General features: G+C 51.7%; 2 protein-coding genes across 2 annotated transcripts in view; one reads left to right on the top strand and one right to left on the bottom strand.

Moving 5' to 3' along the window:
* Positions 1 to 23,161, bottom strand: part of LOC122173274 (zinc finger protein RFP-like) — a 90,466-nt gene that overhangs the window by 26,957 nt on the left and 40,348 nt on the right. The window lies entirely within an intron of this gene.
* Positions 18,682 to 21,401, top strand: LOC122173272 (uncharacterized). The gene is made up of 2 exons (XM_042847460.2): positions 18,682 to 18,853; positions 19,592 to 21,401. Exon 2 carries the CDS (start codon positions 19,725 to 19,727, stop codon positions 21,267 to 21,269), a length of 1,545 nt encoding a protein of 514 aa, XP_042703394.2. The 5' UTR covers positions 18,682 to 18,853; positions 19,592 to 19,724; the 3' UTR covers positions 21,270 to 21,401.

A 23,161-nucleotide genomic window follows, 5' to 3' on the forward strand; every position in this document is an offset into this window, starting at 1 on the left:
TCTCTTTGCCACACACAAGCTTAGGAATTTTTTCCTTTTTGCTACAAGTTGTTAAACTGTCGGTAGGTAACACAACCAAATTACCTTTCTGCTCTCCTTGTGCCCTGGCTAGGGTATCACCCTGATCAGACAGAGTTGTTACACCCTTCTCCAACCACACATGAGCAACAGGCAAAATACAAGCACCAGAATTGTTTGGTCTCTGGGATTTTGCTAAGCCACTAACTGGATGCAACCTAGTTACGGGGCCATTCTCCCCAGCAGATGCAAACTTAGGACCATTCCCTTCCTGGGCTTTAGTTGAATCCAGAACCAACTCTGAGACAACTAAATTACTCTCAACCATCACAGGCCGAAAGGCACCTTCTGTCTGCTCCACAGACAAAAAAGAGTTGGAGACGCATTTTCCTTTACTAGACATACTGTTTGGGATTTCATTTCCCTTGTCCCAGCACCCCGGGCTGTTCACAGACAACTGCTTGGAGACTGGGGTAGCTTCCTCCATAGGCAAGTCAATACCCCTGACAGACACAGGCACATTTCCTTCACTGTCACTATTCTTCGCACAGGAAACAGATAAGGTATAGGGACACTCATCTTCCACTCTCCTTGCCTTCCCAAACTGCTGACTAGATAAAGCCATCAGCTCACAAGACTGCCTAGGCTCATCCAAAATCTCCTTGTTCTCCTCTCCCTTCGCTTGATCTAATTCCAGATTTACTTCTGAGACATTAGATAGACATTCAGAAACTTCATTCACGGCCAAACAGCTACTTTCCAAAGACAAACTTTTGGAGAAACCCTCCATAGGCACAACCTTAGGATCAATCCTCTCTTGTGCCTGGTTTGTATTAACTTGACTGACCATAGCTTTAATATCATTTCCAATCATAATATCCTTAGGGATTATGTCTTTTACTCCCACAACCATGGTGCCCTCCAATCCCTTCCATTTCAGGTGGATTTTAGCCAAAGGCACCCTGACAAAATACTTAGATAAGGCTACAACAGTTACATCTTCACCTGGCAAATAATCTTCCTTCCTGACAAGACTTGCTTTAACCAGAGTAATATCTGCTGCGGTGTCCCTCCATGCCATACACCTCACTCCATTCACTTCTGCACTGCTAATAAACTCTGCATTATTTCCCCCATATTTAGCTTTAATGTGAGTTTTAAGGTCAAATCCTTCAGAGACAACAGAAACAGCATTTGCACACAGGGCACCAATGCTGGGCTCTGTGTGGCTTGCCTGTGAGTTTACAACAACAGGGTTAGCATTGGCCGTGGCATTTGGGGTTGCTGGTTTTGGGCTGCCCTTCAGTGTCGGGCAGTCTGGTCTCATGTGGCCCAGCATACCACAGCGATAGCATGTAACCTGCTGGGGATGTGAGTTCCTACCCTCCGGGCCCCCTTGAACTCCTTTAGAAGAGTCAGGTTTATTTTTAAATCCTTCCCTCCTCTTGAACTGGGGAGAATGGTGATCAGTTTTCCCCGGGGTTTTACACCCTTCTCGAGCCCTGTTTTGGGTATGGGCATCCGCAATCTCTGCCGCCCGTAGGACTGACTCAGGGTCCCTGTCACACACAGCTGCTCTCACATTGTCAGGCACAATGTCTAAGAACTGTTCCAAAGTTATTAAATCCAGCAGTTTTTCAAAACTCCCATGAACCTTGGCTCCCATAACCCACTTTTTAACAAAACCCATCAACTTATGAGCACATTCTACAAAAGTACAATCCTTAGGCATTTTAAACTCTCTAAACTTAACTCTGTAAGATTCAGGAGTAACCTTGAATCGCCTTAACACAGAATCCTTAAACCGCTCATAATTTAATGCTTCTTGTTCCCCCAAGTCATTAAACACCTCCCTGGCTTTTCCAGTCAGTCTGGTTAGCAGGACAGGCATTCGCTGACCCTCAGGGATCTGGTACAGATTGCAGAGGCGTTCAAAGGTAGACAAAAACTCCTCTATATCCTCAGTATCATTGTAAATGGGACACATCCTTTCCCAGTTTTTCTCATGGTGGGGGGGAAGTGGAGTACCAGGTGGGGATGACTTTCTCCGCTCTTCCATTACTTGGAGCTGAAGTCTGGCCGTCTCCTGTTCCATCCTGTGAGTCTCCTGCTCAGCAGCGAGCAGCTCTAGACGTCCCTTACGAGCTCTCTCTTCTCTCTCATCAGCCTCTTTCTCTCTCTCTCTTTCTAACTCTGCTATTTTTTGCTTCTCCAGCAATCGAAGATCTGCTAGCTTCTGTTCATGCTCAAATTGCAGTTTACTTGTCACCCTTTGCATCCTAATTTTTTCTGCATCTTCTGCAGCCTCAGGTAAGGGCTGTGCTCTTGCCCCCTGATCACTGGCTATTAGCAGATTTCTCAATTCTTCCTTTGTAGCTTTCTTTCTAAAGCTTATCCTCTTTTCTGAACACAAATTTTCCAGGGCTTTTTTCCCAAGTCCCTCATATGCTCTTTGCTCAGCCATTGCAGCAGCTCTTTAACCAACAAAACTCTCAATCCCAAAATTCAAATTTGGATAGCGTGGGGTTCTGACCCAAAGCTTAATTGACCTGGTTCTGTGGATCCAAGCACGACTACGCCACTGTGACAATGCGGTTCTGGCGGAACCCAACTGAGAGTGCCAACTCAGGACAAATTGCTCAAATAGGGCAGTTACAACCCAAGGCTGGGGTTTTTCCACCTCTAAGGCAAACCAAACCAGCCAGACTAAGACTTCGGTCTCCCCCACTGGCTAACCGCAAGTCTCACAAGCAATCTCCTTAGACACTCCAGTTTCCCAGTATTACCACCAGTGCCACACGTTATGGGGACAAATAGTTATAAAAACCAATACCCCCGTAAAAGAAAAAGGTTCTCCTGATCCCAAAGGACCAAGCCCCAGACCCAGGTCAATGTACAAGTCAGACCTTACCCACAAATCACGCTATTGCCAATCCTTTAGAACCTAAAATCTAAAGGTTTATTCATAAAAGGAAAAGATAGAGATGAGAGTTAGAATTGGTTAAATGGAATCAATTACATACAGTAATGGCAAAGTTCTTGGTTCAGGCTTGCAGCAGCGATGGAATAAACTGCAGGTTCAAATCAAGTCTCTGGAATACATCCCCAGCTGGGATGGGTCCTCAGTCCTTTGTTCACAGCTTCAGCTTGTAGCAAAGTTCCTCCAGAGGTAAGAAGCAGGATTGAAGACAAGATGGAGATCAGGCACCCAGCCTTATATAGTCTTTTTCAGGTGTAAGAACACCTCTTTGTTCTTAAATTACAGCAACATGGAGTCTGGAGTCACATGGGCCAGTCCCTGCATACTTTGCTGAGGTACAAGGCGTATCTGCCTTCTCTCAATGGGTCCATTGTATAGCTGATGGTCCTTAATGGGCCATCAAGCAGGCTAGGCAGAGCTAATCTCAGCTTGTCTGGGATGTCACCCAGAAGCATAGCATAAGTTTGCCATACAGACAGTATAGAGCCAATATTCATAACTTCGACTACAAAACTGATACACACATATAGACAGCATAATCATAACCAGTAAACCATAACCTTGTCCTAGACACCCCATTTGACCCCCTTTATACAAGATTTGGGTGCCACTACAGGACTTTGGTTGCAACAATGATCTATATGGTCCCAGTTTATGTCAATAACGTCACAGTTACTTATGGATCTTAACAAATCAAAGGCAAACAGAGAGAGAGGCACAAGGGAGCATCTGTGGTGGTTTAGATGGTGGGGTGGGGTTAGTAGCCCTGTGCTGTGCAAATGAGATTATCACAAGGGTCCCTTCTAGCTCTAACAGCTGGTAGAGCCATGACCCTCGGCAGGGAATTGGAGAAAAAGAGAATATGTGAGAAATGGAATCAGGCCGGATTCTGATCTCAGTGACCCAGGTGTGAAGCCAGGGTGACCCCACTAAAGCTGGGGGATCCTCACGAAGTTGGTGTGTTTGTAGTGGGGTCCCACGATGATCAGTTCTTGGCCCTGTGCTGTTGAACGCTTTTATCAAGGACCTGAATGAAAACACAAAAGCATTGCTGAGAGTTTGCAGACGACACAAAGATTGGGGGTGGGGGTTGGTGAACAACTAAGAGGACAGGTCACCGATACAGCGCGAACTGGATCACTGTGTAAGCTGGGTGCGAGCAACCAATGTGTGTGTTAATACGGCTGAATGCACTTAGAGAGCTAGGAACAAAGAATGTGGGAATAGATACAGGACGGTTGAGGGTGGGGGAGTGGGTGCTGTCCTGGGAAGAGGTAACTCTTGGAAGAAATACTTACAGTCATGGTGGATAATCAGCTGGATATGCGGTCCCACGGGGATGCTGTGGCCAAAAGGGTTAACGTGATCCTTAGCTTATGGGTCTAACGAGTAGGAGCAGAGAGGTTATTTTACCTGTGTTTGGCACTGATGCGGCTGCTGCTGGAAGCCTGTGTCCCGTTCTTATGCCCAGAATTCAAAGAGGATGTTAATAAATTGGAGAGGGGTCAGAAAAGGCCTCCAAGACTGATTACAGGTTTTGTGGTGTTAAGCGGAAACTCTAGAGATTGAACCCAGCCCTTGCACCGAGCAGAAGGGCTACAAATGGAGAACCTGCATCTCTTTGTGGGGAGGGAACAGTTTAAGCTCCATGTTCACCCAGGTAATGGAGAAAGAGGAGAAGCCCGCACACAGCCAGGAAGAGACAGGGCAGTGTCTATGGGGGAACAGACCAAACCAGACCAAAGGATCTGGGGTTGGGGGTCTCTGCCCCCTAGATATGCCCTTCAGAGAGCAGCAGGGTCTCATGCAGGCTACCATAGGTGGCCTCTTTAATCCTGGAGCGTTAGGTGGGGTTGGAGGCTTTTGGCACATCCATAGGATCAGAGAACCACTCCCCTGAGCCCGGAGGAGCTCTGAATTAAGGTTGAAACCCGCCGAAAAGCCCCAGAATGAGGACATGGTCCCCCAGCCCTCCCCCTGCACCACACAAGGCCCAGTCTGCATATGCACCTGCTGCCATAGGAGAAGAGGAAAGAGAAACACAGAGATCACATCACCTATGCACAGGGCTCAGGGGATCCCTGAAACCGCCCCAATTCTGTCTCTCTGCACCGGGTTGGGAGTGGCTGTCAGGCCCCCGGTGTCACCCCAAAGCTGCCATTATCCTCATGATACGTTCCTTCCCCAGCGGCGCCGGAGTGGGGCTGGGAGAGGCTGCCCGGAATGCCAGGGCCAGGTGTTTTCTAATCAGCATGGATTTAGCAATCCCTCCAGATCGGTCGGCCTTCGTTCCCTTCTTCCTTGCGGCAGCTCTCACTCTGGTGGCACGCCTGGAGCCGCGCAGGGGTCACTCTGGATTGGGAGACAGGGCCAATCACACCTGCTCCTTGCTGGGCGGGGAGAGATGGGCTGAGAGTTTAGGGCCTGGGGACTTTGATTTCAGAGTCACACGAACGACTGGGCAATTAGAAGATTCCCACGGCCCATCCCCGCCCAGCCGGGCCTGCCAATATTGTTTGCTGAGTGTCATTCACAGTCGGACTAAACCACCCGCCGCTCCCTAGCAACACCCAGACACTGACAGCTCAGAGCCAGATCCTCAAAGGTATGTAGGCTTCAAACTTCCATTCATTTCAGCGGGAGTTATGAGCTAAATATCTTTGAGTATTGGGGCCTCAAAGAATCCTGGTCATTCAATAATGTCCAACTTTGGCTCAGAAAGTGAGGGGCTGTTGTGTCGATCCCACACATCTTTGGGCATTGCTAGATTCATAAGATTTGCTGAACTGCGGGGATGGGCAGCTGTCCAAGGTTCATCTTGACTGGTAAACAGACATAGCACCTGTTTTCAGATAGGCAAACATAGCACATTTCTCCAGTCCTCTGGGACCTAACCAATCCTCCATACATTCTTGGAGATACCTGCTAATGGTTCCCAGATTGCTTCAGCTGGTTCCTACGGTGAAAATTCTTCGGGACTCACAAACTTAGATGTATTTAACTTATCTAAATATTCTTTAATCTGTTCTTTCCCTATTTTGGTCTGAGATCCTTTCTCCTTGTTGTTAATATGAAGCATCTGGTCACAATTAACTATTTTGGTAAAGACCTGAAGCAACATAGGTATCCCACACTTGAGCCTTCAGAAGCAATAGAACAGATTAGAATTTTTTCATTGAAAACTGGCTTTTCAAGGGAAATGAAAATTGTGGTGGGAAATTTTTCATCCCTTTGAAATTTTTCAGTTTTTTGATTAAACTAAATGACAAATTGTTTAAGTTTTTGAATCAAAACATGCTTTTGTGAGTCTTGGCTTCTGAAAAAGTGAAACAAACTTGGAATTTTGGGAGTGTCCCCCCCGCGCAGCCCATTTTCCCAATGGAAGGGAGAGAAAAGGCAAAGCGAAAAGTGTGTGTGTGTGGGGGGGGCGGAATATAACAACGAAAGAACTGAAATGTTTTGTTAAGTTTGGTTTAATAATTTTCAATTAAGCAAAAATTCCCACAAAAATTGTCCAACAAAAACAGCATTTTAAAAATTTCCTTCAATTTTTTAATTTTTAAAATTAATTTGGCAGAGAAAATATTTTTCTCCTAGCTCTAAGAAGCACCACCTGCCCTGAAGCCCTCAAAAAACATTTACTCGTACAACAGTAGTTTAATCATAAAGAAAGTGAAATTTACACCCTAGCTGACAACGGTTAATCCAACAACGAAACTTTATAACACAATCTGCCAATATTAGCTTTGCCATAAACACTGTCTAAGGGAACAATCATTTCGGCGGGGGGTACGCCAAAGCCGCAGTACTGGCGGACCTCCCGCAGGCATGCCGCCGAATCTGTGGGGACCGGGAAACTCCCGCTGGCATGCCGCCAAATCTGTGGGACTGGGGAACTCCCGCTGGCATGCCGCCAAATCTGTGGGACTGGGGAACTCCCGCTGGCATGCCGCCAAAGGCAGCCTGCCTGCCGTGCTTGGGGCGGCAAAAAAGCTAGAGCCCACCCCTGCTGCTGTGTGTCTCCCCATCTCACACTTCTCCGATCCGCAGACACGATGAGTTCGGGATTGGCCGTGTCTGGATCCAGAGTCACGTTCGCTGCAGAGAGAGAATCAGAGCGTGAGGGGCAGAGCTCAGCCCTGGGGGCAGGGGTCTGATCGTGTCAGTGACAGAACCTGCCCCAGCTGGGGAGTGAACCAGGCAACCTCCTGCCTCCAGGATTTACCCAGCTCTGCCTGGGGAGCAGCGCTGAGATCTCAGCCATGGGCAGGGGGGATTCACACCCCGACAGAGCCAGTTCAGGGACAGAGTGAAAGGATCAGCTCCGCTGAGCCAGGCCCCCAGACGCAGCGTCTGAGTCTCAGTGATTCCATCCTTGTGCTTGGGGGAGAAGACAAGGGGGGTTAGAGGGAGGTGGGTTTAAGCCACCTGTGTCCTTCCTTTAGTCTCCCTGGTCCCTCGTTACAGGGGCCTCAGGGCTGCAAAGCAGACACCAGCCAGAGTGCGATGCCTCCTGTCTATGCCCCCAGCAGCGCCGTCCCTTGGGGAGGGCAAATTGGGGCAACCGCTTTGGGCCCTGCGCTTTGGGGGTCCCCGCAATTGGCCGGAACAGTCGGTCCCAGAAGAGACGAATCCGTCACTTCCACCCTGGACCCCGCATCCCCCTAGGGACGGCCCTGGCCCCCAGCATGCCCCAAACCCACTCCTACAATAACGGCTGGGGGCAGAGGTGCTGTAGAGCCCCTGTTCCAACTTCACACAGATGGGGGGGGACTCCCTGGCACCGGAGCTAAGACTGTTTCTGGGGTCTGTTTCCAAGCACATTAAGGCCCCTTTGCTCTGACAGAGCAGCACAAAAGGGCCTGAGAATCAGGCCCTGGAATCTTTCCCCGCCTGCACCCACCTCTCCCCACAGATGTGATTAGAGATCCTGGCATCATAGGAGGCTCCCAGCAGATTACAGGGAATCCAACGTCCCCCTGTCCCATGATGCGACTCTGCACAGCCCGTCTCCTTGCAGAGCCCCCCCTCCTAATGATCAGCCAGCTGAGCACTAGAAAACCTGCTTTTACAGAGACCCCCCCTGACCGCCCAGGACTGTGTGTAGCTGCGGGGGGGGGGGGGTGAGGACACCGCACACTTACTGAACGGCTGCTCGGCTTGTGCTGGGCTATCGGGGACTTTCCAAACCCCACACTGCTGGCCCCAGGGCTATGCAATGGCCAATACAGTATAGCCCACTCAAGAGATCAATTCTCATGAGATTGGCCCAACAATCATGACATTTTTAAAAAGGATTCTATTGTGGTTTTTAGGTCAGTCTTTTTATGTTTGAACTCTCCCTGTCCATCCTCAGGGTGTGCACATAGACTCATAGAATCATAGAATATTAGGGTCGGAAGAGACCTCAGGAGGTCATCTAGTCCAACCCCCTGCTCAAAGCAGGACCAATCCCCAACTAAATCATCCCAGCCAGGGCTTTGTCAAGCCGGGCCTTAAAAACCACTAAGGAAGGAGATTCCACCACCTCCCTAGGTAACCCATTCCAGTGCTTCACCACCCTCCTAGTGAAAGAAGTTTTTTCCTACTATCTAACCTAAACCTCCCCCACTGCAACTTGAAACCACAGCATTAGGAAGCCCTGTTTTCTGATTGGCCATTAGACATCACGTTGTGACATACATTGCAACCCCACCCAGTATCTTTGGTGACCACCGTATTACATTTCTGAAAGGTTTATGTATGATTGTGTCTTCCTCCATGGGGGAGGGTCCCACAAATCCTCCAGGAACTCGAAAGGGTGTGTGGGTGGGAGAGGGATTAAGGGGAGTCTGTAATTGTCTCTGGATCAAAGAACTGGTTGGTGGCAGCTGTTAAAACCTCCCAGCCTAACAACTCCCCATCTCAGCTCTGCCCGGTGTCCCCCTGGAGACTAAAAGGGAACACCCTGAACGCCTGATCTCCCTCACAGAAAAAAAAGTGGGCCGGCCTTAGGGAAAATGGCACCTTGGGCCAGCTCATATCTTGGGGCTGTTTCTTTGAGTTTGAGAACAGCAGCGCTGGGTGCGTGGATGAGCTCCTGGCCCCGGAGCCGGGCTGGGCTGCCCAGGGAGGAGTTTCTGCACCTGTGGGGCTACCCTGGTCATACACCTCCGACCACCTAGCAGGACGGGACCAGGTGTGCAGCCACTGCCCGTGCCCACAGGAACCCTGGAGCTGGCCCGCAGGGGAGAGCCCGGCGGCCTGTGCCTCCCTGCCAAGCTGGCAGCTCCTGGTGGCATTCACCTGCATTCACCCCGCTCCAGCAGCCCAGGCGTGCTGGCTTGCGGCACGCGGACGGCGCCCCCCTTGGCCCTCCGACCACAGCACCCCGGGCAGTCGCCTACGTTGCAGAGGCGTAAGGTCGGCCCTGATGAAAAGAAAGAAATGGCTCAAGCTGAACTAATCGCACTTGTTCCTGCAATAGAGGAGGAGGGAAGGTGGCACCCGGGGACCCTGTGGACAGGAAGTAAAGGGACATCAGGAGCCCAGGTGAGTGCAAGGAGCAGCGCTGGGCTGGGAGGGGTGATGCCAAACTCTCTGCAGTCAGGGGAGCTTTTCCAGTGGGCTCTGTCCCTGTCCGAGGGGCAGGGTGGGGCATGGAGAGGGAAGCTCATGCCAGCAGGGCCCACGCCCAGGGCAGCTCTGATCCTCGCTGGGCAGGCGGGAACAGCTACAGGCCAGGGAGCGGCTGAGCTGGGCCAGAGGGGAGCCTGCTCCTGACCCCCTTATCCAGCCGGTCAGACTGGAGCCCTGAGCTCAGCTGGGGGCCAGCCAAGGGGAACAGGAACAGGGAAGAGAGCTCGCATAGATTAGCGGGAAGGAAAATGCACAAACTGTTTGTTTAGCAACCTTTGTTCCCACCAAAGGACACAGATCCCCAAACACAGGGGAAGTGAGGGCAATTAATTGCTGTCAGCTGCACTTTCATCTTTACTCCTGTTTTGGGTGACCAGATAACAAGAACAAAATATCTGGACACATGGGGGGGGGCAGCCACAGGCTCACACCCCCACCCCACTGGAGCCATGGGGGAAAGGGGATACAAAGCCTGAGGAAGCCATGAGTTGGGGGCACACGGCCCCCACTCCGGCCGCAGCCCCATTGGGGGCGCAGGGCCCTGGTTCCGGGCACAGCCCCGCCATGGGTCGGGGGCACAGGGCCCCACTCCAGCCCTGCTGCAAGCCGCGGGTTGAGGGCGCATGGCCCCAGTCCCCACCACAAGCACCCGGCCCCAGCTCTCGCCCGCTCTTACCTGGGGGATGGTTCCCACCCACTGGGAAGCACCTGATGGGTTCCTCTGGCTCCTAAGGTCGCACTCCAGCCCCGAGCCAAAATATTGGGACAAACTGCGTCTCGACCATACATCGGTCGGGATATGGGACAAAGAACTAAATATCGGGACAGTCCCGATTTTATGGGGATGTCTGGTTACGCTACTCGTGTTAGGGGGCTTATTCCTGCACTCTCCACTTCCCTGGTGCTCGTCGTGTGAACAGAGAGCAACGATACCCGAAGTCCGAAGGTGCAAACAATTCGATGTTTATTGGGGTGAACTTCCAGCAAGCTTAGATCCAAGTTCCTTTTTCCTTATTTTCGAATCCCAATTTACTTCCTGTTTGCCCCGAATTTATATAGTAATATTCTCAGCTATACCTTAACCAATCATTTTACTGACTTTTACCTAACCCAGGGGTCGGCAACCTTTCCGAAGTGGGGTGCCGAGTCTTCATTTAGTCACTCTAATTTTAAGGTTTCGCGTGCCAGTCATACATGTTAACGTTTTGAGAAGGTCTCTTTCTATAAGTCTATAATATATAACTAACTATTGTTGTATGTAAAGTAAATAAGGTTTTTAAAATGTTTAAGAAGCTTCATTTAAAATTAAATTAAAATGCAGAGCCCCCCGGATCGGTGACCAGGACCTGGGCAGTGTGAGTGCCACTGAAAATCAGCTCGGGTGCCGCCTTCGGCACGCGTGCCATAGGTTGCCTACCCCTGACCTAACCAATCCTCACATATTGTAACATAGTTAGCTAATCAGTTATATCCCACCACTTTAATTGGTTTACACCCAGCAAAATGAATTATACAGCAGCCAGAAACAATCCCAGAACCAGACATGCAAATAAACCATAGCAAAGCGGGAACTCAAATGACAAACCAATACAGAAGTGAGGATTTCACAACTCCATCTATAAAGACATAAGGGCGTCCCAACTGTCTATTGAGAAGTGAGTTCTCACCAACCACAAAACTATCCAACTAAATTTCGTTTTACATCTTCTGGGCTCGTCCCTTTCTCTGGAGGTGATCGATCGGATCCCCCCTAACGGCCCCAGATGGCCTGAGTTCAATGTGACGGGTTTGAAATGTGTGAGGACGGGACCGGTCGCTTTCCAGCTCATGGCTGCTCCCGCTGCTTAGCCAAAGGCCTGAGCTTAAGAACAGGGCCTCAGCCTGTCACAATAAGAGGCAGGGCCGGGTTAACTTTTTGTGGCCCCTTCCCCCCTGCTCCATCACCTCCCCGCTCCACCCACTTCCTTCTCCACTGCCTCTTCCCCCCATCCCCACTTCCCCTACCCCTTCTCTTCCCCATTCCACCCCCTTCCTTCCCCACTGCCTCTTCCCCCTGTCCCCGCGCCCCCCACCTCCACTTCCCCCATCCCCTTCTCTTCCCCTATCCCATGCCCCTTCCCCCCTGCTCCATCTCCTCCCCGCTCCACCCCTTCCTTCCCTCCTGTCCCTGCTTCCCACTGCCCCGCTTCCTCCATCCACTTCTCTTCCGCATCCCCTTCTCTTCCCCGATCCCACGCCCCTTCCCCACCACTCCATCTCCTCCCCGCTCCACCCCTTCCTTCCCTCCTGTCCCCGCTTCCCACTGCCCCTGCTTCCTCCATCCACTTCTCTTCCCCATCCCCTTCTCTTCCCCGATCCCACGCCCCTTCCCCACCGCTCCATCTCCTCCCCGCTCCACCCCTTCCTTCCCTCCTGTCTCCGCTTCCCTCTGCCCCCGCTTCCTCCATCCACATCTCTTCCGCATCCCCTTCTCTTCCCCTATCCCACACCCCTTCCCCACCGCTCCATCTCCTCCCCGCTCCACCCCTTCCTTCCCTCCTGTCCCCGCTTCCCTCTGCCCCCGCTTCCTCCATCCACTTCTCTTCCCCTATCCCCTTCTCTTCCCCTATCCCACACCCCTTCCCCACCGCTCCTTCTCCTCCCCGCTCCACCCCTTCCTTCCCTCCTGTCCCCGCTTCCCACTGCCCCCGCTTCCTCCATCCACTTCTCTTCCGCGTCCCCTTCTCTTCCCCAATCCCACGCCCCTTCCCCACCGCTCCATCTCCTCCCCACTCCACCCCCTTCCTTCCCTCCTGTCCCCGCTTCCCACTGCCCCGCTTCCTCCATCCACTTCTCTTCCCCTATCCCCTTCTCTTCCCCTATCCCACACCCCTTCCCCACTGCTCCATCTCCTCCCCGCTCCACCCCTTCCTTCCCTCCTGTCCCCGCTTCCCCCTGCCCCCGCTTCCTCCATCCACTTCTCTTCTGCATCCCCTTCTCTTCCCCTATCCCACGCCCCTTCCCCCCTGCTCCATCTCCTCCCCGCTCCACCCCTTCCTTCCCTCCTGTCCCCGCTTCCCGCTGCCCCCGCTTCCTCCATCCACTTCTCTTCCCCATCCCCTTCTCTTCGCCTATCCCACGCCCCTTCCCCACCGCTTCATCTCCTCCCCGCTCCACCCCTTCCTTCCCTCCTGTCCCCGCTTCCCGCTGCCCCCGCTTCCTCCATCCACTTCTCTTCCCCATCCCTTTCTCTTCCCTATCCCACGCCCCTTCCCCACTGCTCCATCTCCTCCCCGCTCCACCCCTTCCTTCCCTCCTGTCCCCATTTCCCGCTGCCCCCGCTTCCTCCATCCACTTCTCTTCCCCCATCCCCTTGTCTTCCCCTATCCCACGCCCCTTCCCCACCGCTCCATCTCCTCCCCGCTCCACCCCCTTCCTTCGCCACTGCCTCTTCCCCCTGCCCCCGCATCCCCCATCCCCTTCCCGTCCCCACCGCTCCATCTCCTCCCCATCCCACCCCCTTCCTTCCCTCCTGTCCCCGCTTCCCGCTGCCCCCGCTTCCTCCATCCACTTCTCTTCCCCATCCCCTTCTCTTCCCTATCCCACGCCCCTTCCCCACTGCTCCATCTCCTCCCCGCTCCACCCCTTCCTTCCCTCCTGTCCCCATTTCCCGCTGCCCCCGCTTCCTCCATCCACTTCTCTTCCCTCATCCCCTTGTCTTCCCCTATCCCACGCCCCTTCCCCACCGCTCCATCTCCTCCCCGCTCCACCCCCTTCCTTCACCACTGCCTCTTCCCCCTGTCCCTGCGCCCCCCACCTCCACTTCCCCCATCCCCTTCTTTTCCCCATCCCATGCCCCTTCCCCACGGTTCCATCGCCTCCCCATCCCACCCACTTCCTTCTCCACTGCCTCTTCCCCCATTCCCACTTTTCCTACCCCCTTCTCTTCCCCATTCCACCCCCTTTCTTCCCCACTGCCTCTTCCCCCTGCCCCTGCTTCCCCACCCCCTTCTCTTCCCCAGTTCTTGGAATCAGCTGATATGAGAATCTCAGCTTTCTGTTGTGTTATTTTTAAGCAAGTTTCTAGCTGACAGTTTCATGGCAAAAAGCTTAAAATTGTGACTCGAGTTCTCTCTAAAGACTCACAATCCAGAAGGCAACAAAAAAGAACCCAACATTTTTAAAGCAAATTTCATTACTTTCATGATTTATGTACATCTGGAATTGGCAGTAGTGGATCTCGGGCTATCATAGACTTCTAGATTCTAAGGCCAGAAGGGATCTCTGTGAGAATCTCAGATGACCTGTATAACACAAGCAGTAGAACTGTCCCGAATTAATCCCTGTTTGAACTAGAGTAGATTTGCTAGAAAAACATCCAATCTTGATGTTAAAAATTGCCCATGATGGAGAATCCACCACGACCCTTGGTAAATTGTTCCAATGGTTAATTATCCTTACTGTTAGGGGAGAGAAGTAATTTGTGTTGTGTGTGTTCTCTATTTGTATACAATTCCCCCTCTTTGAGGATTATCTCCAGCTGGGGTTAGGTGACAGACAGACAGTCTGTTTAGACAGGACGTGCAGCTATTTCTGTTGCCAATATGTAAAGTTCTTGTTCACATCCTTCTACCTTCCAAACGGGGCTGGCTCTAGGCACCAGCAAAACACGCTGGTGCTTGGGGCGGCACATTTTTAGGGGCGGCATGGCCGGTGCCAGAATGCCGCCCCTGCCGCCCCTAAAAACGTGCCCCGGCCGTCCTAGCTCACCTCCGCTGCTGCCGCTTGCGCACCACGGCGCGCGAAACAGCTGATTCGCGTGCCACTGCTCACCCTCCCTCCCAGGCTCTCAAACCTGGAAGGGAGGGGGAGATCCCGAGCGGGAGCGGGCCGTGCGTGAAACAGCTGATTCGTGCGCCGCTGCTCCCCCTCCCTCCCAGGTTTGAGAGCCTGGGAGGGAGGAGGAGACTCTGAATGGCCGCGGCGCGGGCGCCGCTTCTCCCCCTCCCTCCCTCCCTCCTAGGCTTGAGAGCCTGGGGGGAGGAGGCAGGGCTGGGGATTTGGGGAAGGGGTGGAGTTGAGGCGGGGCCGGGGGTGGGGTAAGAAAAAAATGGGGGGGGCTGCCAAAATTGTTTTTGCTTGGGGCGGCAAAAATCCTAGAGCCGGCTCTGCTTCCAAAGAATGGCCGCGTAACTAGGTGATAGTCCATGATAGTTCGTTTGATTATGCTGATACCTGCCTGGGGCACCAGTGTGTCTTTGTCTCTGAAGAACAGGTCTGGGCCTCTGGAATATGTCACAGCAAAGAAAGATTATAAACTATACAAAATGTTGATCATTTATTAAAAATGGGAAATGAAGAGAGGTGGTTAGAAATGACAAATGATGCAAAATTCACAAAAATACGAGAAATGCGTAGTCGTGGTTAGCAATGGTTTGACTTTTTTTTTTGGTCAGAAAATGCCAACTCATCCAAACTGACATTGTTCAAGAACCGTTGTCAGCTTTCATGAAACACCTGATTTGAAAAACATTGGGTTAAAAAAGTTTCAAGGTTGTCAAGGAGTTGCTGAAGGACAAATAGTCAGAAAAGCAGGAGAAGACCCAGAAGAGCAGTGGAGATGGAACAGAGACCAGATCCAGGAGAACAAGGATGTGATAGTGTCCCTCCCAGTGAGATCAGTGGCGAGCGTGCTGAGGCTTCGCTCTTCCCCCTCCCTCCGGCCACCAAACAGCGGGTAAACCTACTACTGGTTATCACTGCTACAGGCACACTCTCTTCTGGCTCCCAGGGCCGTGGGGGTGCCTCTGTTGCAGCCCACTTGGTCTCTGCATCGGCCAGATTATTCCCTTTGCGTAGGGGTCCTGTTTTCTTGTGTGCCTTTGCCTTTACCTCATTGATCCGTGTAAAACAGTGACTGAGTTCCTCCACTCGCTTCCACCAGTTAGCATGCTTGATTGTGGAGCCATCTGTTGCCCTGAAATGATTATCTGCCCACCATCTCAGCATTGACGTGACGCCCACAAAATACATAATCAGAATCTACCACCATCCAACAGTCTGGCTCAAATTTGGGATCCACTTCATTTAAAGCTGTTAGCAAGGCTGTCAGTTCTGCCTCCGGAGCTGACCTTGCTTTTAGTGAGAAACCAATGGTGCTGACTGTCTCATTTCCTCTGATTCCCACAACAGCTAAGCCTGCAGTTTTCTGTCCCCCCGATACCTACAACTTCCATCCAAAAACCATACCAGTGTCCGCTCCTTTACCTGATTGGGGTTAGCCGCCCGAATCACCTGATGTTGGGTTTTACTTGGGCTGGCTTCACGTTGGTGTGCGGTGCCAGCCAGGTGTAATCCAGCTACCCAGACTTTAAGAACTTAGGTAGCGGATTTGAAGGCACACAATGTTGCACGGAGAAAGGAGTCTTTAACACTTCCTGCTTTCATGTTTTCTGCCTGTAGAGCCAGCAACCATTTGGCAATAAGCTGCCCACTCACTTGTCCCTGTAAGATAGTACGCATGTTTAGCAGTCGCAGGGGGTCACGATGAGATCGGACTATTACTTTCTGCATTCCCAGGAGGTATTTGAATTTCCCTACCGCCCAGTAGGTGCACAACAGCACCTTCTCACCCCATCCAGACTTCAGTTCCACAGCACTCAAAAGTCGAGAGGCAAAGGCCACAGCTCGGTCCTTTGCTCCATATTCCTGTGTTAATGCACAACCAATGGTGGTGTCAGATACCAAAGGGTACAGATAAAAGAGTTTCTCCCCATCTGGGGAGGCCAGCACTGGAACACTGGCCAGGTTTTCCTTTAGTACTCTCACTGCCTCAGGACACTCTTCTGACCACTCCCAAGTTGAGGCTCGGGTTAGGTCAAATAGAGGCTGGGCTATTTCTGTGTCATTGGCCACAAAATCCCTGCAAAATCCAGTTAGACCCAGAAAACTTGGCAAGCTTTTAACATCCGTAGGCAGTGGCAGGGACTGGATCAGTTGCACCCGTCCCTTATCGATTTCCCTTCCCATCTGGGACACTTCCACTCCTAAGTAGGTCACTCTTGTCTGTCCCATCTGAGCCGTTTTCCCACTGACGTTCAACCCTGCTCTTGCCAAAGCTTGCAGGACCTGCTCGGTTAGTTCCCTGTCTTCCTCCTCTGTCTGTGACATTAGCAACAGGTCGTCTACATATTGTGCGCACCTTGCTGAATCCACCCCCTTCAGAGCCTGTCTCATGTATCTGTGAAAAATTGCAGGGGAGTCCCGATATCCCTTGGGTACTGTCCAACAGAACTGTCTGCCCTCCCATGGGAATGCAGTTTAATACTGACATGAGGTAGCTAGTGGCAGAGACCAAAACCCATTCACTATGTCCAACACAGTGAAAATTTGGAATTGGGGTCCAATGCGGGCTAGCGTTTCAGGGTATGCTGCCACTACTGAGGCTGGTGAATTGGCCAGAGCGTTTAGTGCCCTGTAATCCACAGTGAGGTGCCAGGTACCGTTTGGCTTTCTCACTGGCCACACAGCAGCATTACAAGGGGAGGCAACTGCTCTAATCAGTCCCCTCTGTTCCAATTCCCCAAGAGTTGCCCCCACCTCTGCCAATGCCCCCCGAGGAATAGGATATTGTTTCTGTGGGGGAGGGTCCCCTCCCTCTAGCAGTACCTCCATGCTGCCCCTACCACAATCCAGGTTATCCATAGCCCACACAGGGATGTGTTACCACCCTGCTGGGGATGGTGGGAGGGCATGTGCTGCTTTAATGGTCAGAGTGGCTATCCCCATAGGAATGGTATAGCCCTGACCGTCCTGCGTCTGCCCCAGTAAACACACCCAATTGGCTAAATCCAGTACAAGTCCCAGTTTGTGTAAATCTCCCAACGGATTAAGCACATTATTATAACCCAACATAATCTCCTCCTCCCCTCAGATTCCTTTGATTTTGTCCCCGCCTCAGGGGTAACTGTGTCTCCCTCCCGTTGCCCCTACAATTGTCACAGTTCCTTCTGAGGGCCTCCTCTGCCCCCCTGTGGTTAAGGTGATGGCTGTCTCCTCTAAATCTCCTACTCTCCCCAGCAGTTCATCCCTCTGTCTCCGGATTGCCTCACAAGACTCCTCTCTCTGCGCAGCATCGTGTGCCTTCAAATCCGCTACCTACGTTCTTAAAGCATGGCCTTTACAGGCAGGTCTGCATATCTATCTCCTAACAATATTTTCATAAAGCATACGGAATGCCATAACACCTCCCTTGGAGATTACTGTCAGAGGATTGGTCACTGTCCAGTGAAGAGGCAGTATATCTAAAATTCCTGTTTGGCTTCGGTGACACACCCACCCAGTGTCCGTGAACATTGTAATGTTATTCACAGGTGTCTTTGCCAAGTTCTGGGTTTCTGTTCCCAGGACACCTGAAAGCATTTTGGGGTGTAGCATTGCTAACAGGATGCAGATAGCAATATTTGTTAAGGTGTAAGTGTCTTGGCATTTAGACACCAATGCCATGAGGTGGTGTGCCTCAGTTTCCCCTTCCACGGAGCAGTTTAGGTCTGTTCTGCTCTTGCTGCTGTGCCAAGCACTAAGCCTGTTGACAGGTATAAGATGAGAAGCAGCATGCTCGTGGGACTTTCCTGTTACTATCCCTAGCATGTACAAAAGTTTTTCCCAAAAATTAGGTATGTCACACATTTCCAAAGGATTTACCATCAGTATCAATTCCTTTGTCTTGACCCATAGAGGACACAGTAAAAGACACCAAAACACCAGCAAATCTATGACAGAGGGCGCTTCCAAGTATATTCCTTATACCACGCCCTCCATTCACACAGTTTATCTTGTCCAGTGTCTATTGCATTTTCCAATCCCTTTATGTACCATGGTAGGTGTTTAGACACAGATTCTCCTGTGTCTTTGGAGGAGGCTCTCAATTCAGGTCTGTGTTTTTGATTTTGGCAAAGAAAGGGTGCACTGCACCCAGGCCTGTCCTCTGCCCTAAGCAGTGTCTTACTTCTGTGGTTTCCGTTCTCTGAACTTCCTGTCTCACTCTCACATGTGACTCTGTGCGGATGCTGCCATGTCTCACCACAGGAGATTTGATTGAACTTGTCTGAGGTGGAGTGGAAGGTGGATTGCTGGTCCCTGGATTGTACATCTCCTTCATCCTCCAGGCTGCAAATTGCAACCCCCAGTTCCCACAAGAGAGAGTTTGATCACCTGCTCTCAGCCCCTTATCTGCAAAATGGATCTGCGTGACCTTTGGTGAGTCCCTCAGATTTTTTAGATGTTTTCTGAGCCTTCACAGTTGGAGTCTATCGCTGTCTGGCAGGCAGTCCCTGGACGCAGTGCCGGGTTTACAATGGCTCCAGTTGCTCCATGGAGCCAGGCCCATGCTCAGAGCCCCCTGGTTGCTCCTGCTTCCAGAAGCCATGCAGAGCTATTGCACGCGTGGAGTGGGGCAAGCCCCAGACCCCACTCCCTGGCTAGAACTCAAGGACCAGAGTAAGAGGTCTGACAGGCTGCACATGGCCCACAGGCCATATTTTGCAGACCCCTCATCACATACCTCTCTGCCTCCCTTAGCTCTTCCAGTTCCGCCACCCTGGCCTCCAAAGCCCGTACGCGGTCTCTGAGGGCCAGGAGCTCCTTGCACCGAATGCACACATACGCCACCCGCCCACAGGGCAGGTAATCAGACATGTGGCACTCAGCGCAATAAACAGGATAGCCCCCACTCTGCAGCTGGACTTCTGCCTGCATTGTCTCCTACAGCTACCTAGTTAATGAAAGGGTTTTGTTTAAATCAAGAAGTTTTGAATGTAGTTTAGTGTACAGGTTTTAAAGAACAGCAAGTGAACCTTGCCCCCTTCCCACTCCCCTTCCCAACTCCCCGTTAGCAGCCCTGATCACAAAGCTCCCTGGATCTGTCTGTATCAATTCGAGTAGCTCTTTGTCCCTCCTCATCGAGCCCCAGCTGAGATGATCTTGTTCATCTTCCAGATCCCAAAAGGAGCAGGCAATGGGCGAAGCAGGAATTTCCCAGCCCTGCAGCTCGTGCATGACACCCCTCCTCAGACCGTCACCAGAGAACCAGGGTTCAGGGACTCAGGTGAAGAATAGCTGGTAGCTCAGCATGATCGGGGCTGGAGGACCCAAGTCCTTCCGGAACATGTCCCATGAGCTGAGGCAGCGCACCACCAGGACCCGAGGGGTTGAGAGATTCCCACAAGCTCGATCTGCAGGCGCCGAGCTGCGCAGAGAATCCAGACCTCCTGCCCATTGGCTCGAGTGGCCCTTCAGGATGTTCGTTGTTGCCAAAGAAGTGTTGCTGAGTCTTTGGTACCGCTTTGCCCCGCAGCCCTGGATCCAGAAAGTGGAAAGGTGGAAGGGGCCAGAGCAGCTGAGTGTTGGGAACCTAAAGAAAGCTCAGGGCCGACTGCAGTCCCGGGGACTGATGAACCCAGAGCTGAGAAGGTGCTTTGAGCTGGCCCTGGAGGAGTTCCCCTGGGAGCCCCTGTGTGTGCAGAACAACACCAAGTTAGTCATTGACCTGCAGGGACAGTGCCCAGGTGGGATGGGGCTGGTGTTCATCTCCGGGGCGGCCAGGTGTGAGATCACAGTGTCCCACACCAATGGGGAACCCCACTACCATGTGCAAGAGCCCACGGGGGACGTGTACCTGGCCAGGTTATGCTCCCGTCCCCAGAAGCTGAGCACCAAGTCCCTACAAGGTGTGCGGGATGCGCTGGAGAAGTGGGGGGTGCTGGACGAGGAGCTGGGAGCCGGTTTTGAGCGGGCCCTGGTGGAGTTCCCCCGGGAGCCCCGGTGTGTGCAGCGCAACACCCGGATGGTGATCAGGCATGACCACACCGAGCTGGTGTTTGTGTCGGGCCAGGGGGAATGCGAGATCACTGTGTCTGAAGGCGACGGGGAGCCCTGCTATGAGGTGAAGGAGCCCACGGTGACGGTGTATCGGGAGAGGTTACGCGCTCGCCCACAAAGGCTGAGTGTGGAGAGCCTGCAGAGAATTCGGGACAGGCTGGAGTGCTGGGAGGTGATGACCGAGGAGCTGAGATGCTCCTTCGATCTGGTGCTGAGGGAATTCCCCAAGGAGCCGGAGTGCATCCGGGAGAACACCAGGATGTGTGTTGCCTGGGACGAGACAAAGCTGCGGCTGATCTCCGAAGATGGGGACTGTGAGGTCTCTGTGACCTGCTGTGATGGGAAACCCAGCTATGAGGTGAAGGTGAAGAGCTGGGTGATGTATCAGGAGAGGATGCATCTCTCTGAACAACCACTGAGCGTTGAGAACCTGGAGGGCGTGCAGAGGGAGCTGAGGGGTCTGTCAGGGACTCCCGAGAAGGTCAAGGAGGCCTTGAACGTGGCCATTAGGGATTTCTCCGCTGAACTGGGCTGGCTGCAGGAGAACGCCCGGCTGGTCATTGAGTGTGATGGGGGCGAGATGGTTTTTGTCTCCGGGAAAGGGGAGAATAAAGTGAACGTGTGCATCGTCGATGGGAAGGTCAGTTACAGCGTCAGAGCCACCAAGACCATGGCTATCCTTAGGGAGTGCCTGGAACTACTCTACAAACTCCCTGAGGCCTTGCTGAAGCTCATCTTTGGCCAAGCCTTAGGCCAAGCCTTAGCCCAAATCCTATCAAAGCTGATAATAGGATAGTGAGGTGACTGGCCTAGACCCCACTCCCCTGCTAGAGCCAGGGAGAACCCAGGAGTCCTGGCTCCTAGCCTCCCTGTGACCAGTGTTGGGGGATCCTGGGACCGTGCACCCCCAACACGTGAGACACAGGGGCTATAGAAATGCAGCTAAATTGAAGCTGGAATTTGAATTTTCCCAGGAATAGATTCACAGATTATAAAGCCAGAATGAACCACTGTTAGCATCTACTCTGATCTCCTGTCTAACGCCGGCCCTAGGACTTCCCTGAATTAATTCCTGCTTCGACTAGGGCAGTTCTTTTAGATCAACTTCCCATCCCTGGTTTTAAAACGGCCAGTGATGGAGGTGGCTAGAAACTGGAATATATAAATGAATTTCCTTTGCCTTAACTAAGTGTATCCCAATACCTTTAAACTTCGGTCAGTCAGGAAGCTCTTAAGAAATCCACCCATGTGTACATTTATTTTTCCTCTGTCTTCTTAAGGCGCTAAAGAACTCACCAAAGATCAGCCATCTGTCAGTGTGTCGACACGGGGAAATCTACCAGCGTAGTTACAGGGAATAATTAGATCGCTCTAGCAATGCCAGCATGATTCCCCATGTGACCACTCTGTACCACTTGGTTGTGGTATAAAGCAGAGAAACTATATTGCGGTATAATTACTCCACTATCGCTCTCCTGTTCAGTTTCCCCACGTAGACAAGCTGTTCAATCCTAAAGCTAAGAGCCTGTTTGCCGGTGGAGATCGATACATTGTATCCTGAGAGATAATTGCACAGCAAGACTAGGTTGCACAGTCAAGATTGGAAATTTGCCACTTTAAACCCGTTAGAAATGACCTGCGCTTTGACCTAAAGAAAAGGGGAGGTTTCATAAATGGGATTTCTGATGTCACCAAAATCCGTGCCAAATATTTTCGCTTCCAATGTGAAACCCTACTGTTGTCTGTCTTTATGAATCCAACGCACATTCTCTACCTGTGGATAAACTACTGTCCCGTGCCTTCCATTTGGTGTGGCTTATTCTACAGCATGCTCCCAATGCTACAAAATGAAATAAAAAAACCTATTGAAACATATTGACCCGTTCAGAGGAACTGGAAAGGTTCTGTTTGGGTTTTCTTTTTGACTGGTGGGTGCGCACGGATAGTGGGATGAACTGCAGGGAACAAGGAGGAAGGAAGTACGAAAAGGTATAAGCACCCAGCATGTACAGCTTTGAAGTATTAAAAGTTGTTGCTTAAAAGGGCAAATTCTCATTAGTTGTGCAGGTTAATACAGACACATGATGACTGGCAAAGGATGAAACTGAAAAAATCCTCCCGTGAGAGAATCTCACCTGAAAAAGAGCTCGGAAAGTTTGTCTTTTTCACCCGGAGAAGCTGAGCCAAATAAAACAAACTAACTCACCCATCTTGTCTCGCTGAATGAGACATATCTGTGCTACGTCACCGCCATCTCCTGGACAGCATCTGAAGCACCAGAGAAACCAGAGAACACCTCGTGACAAGTGTCTGATAGAAAGCAGATGGCAGCAGTGTCCTTTGGGGTATAACAGACCTGAAGTCTCCGAGGAGAACCTTAGAAGTGCTGAGCCCAGACTTGCGACCAGATCCCTGTGGCGCTTTGGACCAGTCTCTTCCATCCAGCCCAGGGTTACCAGGAACATGAAGCCGTGAAAGGTTTCAGAGTAGCAGCCGTGTTAGTCTGTATCCGCAAAAAGAAGAACAGGAGGACTTGTGGCACCTTAGAGACTTAATTTGTTAGTCTCTAAGGTGCCACAAGTCCTCCTGTTCTTCTTTTTATGAAGCCGTGAGACGTCCTTTCAGAGATTGCATTTCTCCTTGTTTTATGTCAACTACCTGAACAATGACTGGCGAGACCTTCACGCG

Source organism: Chrysemys picta, chromosome 12 (assembly GCF_011386835.1).
Source record: "Chrysemys picta bellii isolate R12L10 chromosome 12, ASM1138683v2, whole genome shotgun sequence".
In the NCBI taxonomy this organism is placed as follows: domain Eukaryota; kingdom Metazoa; phylum Chordata; order Testudines; family Emydidae; genus Chrysemys; species Chrysemys picta.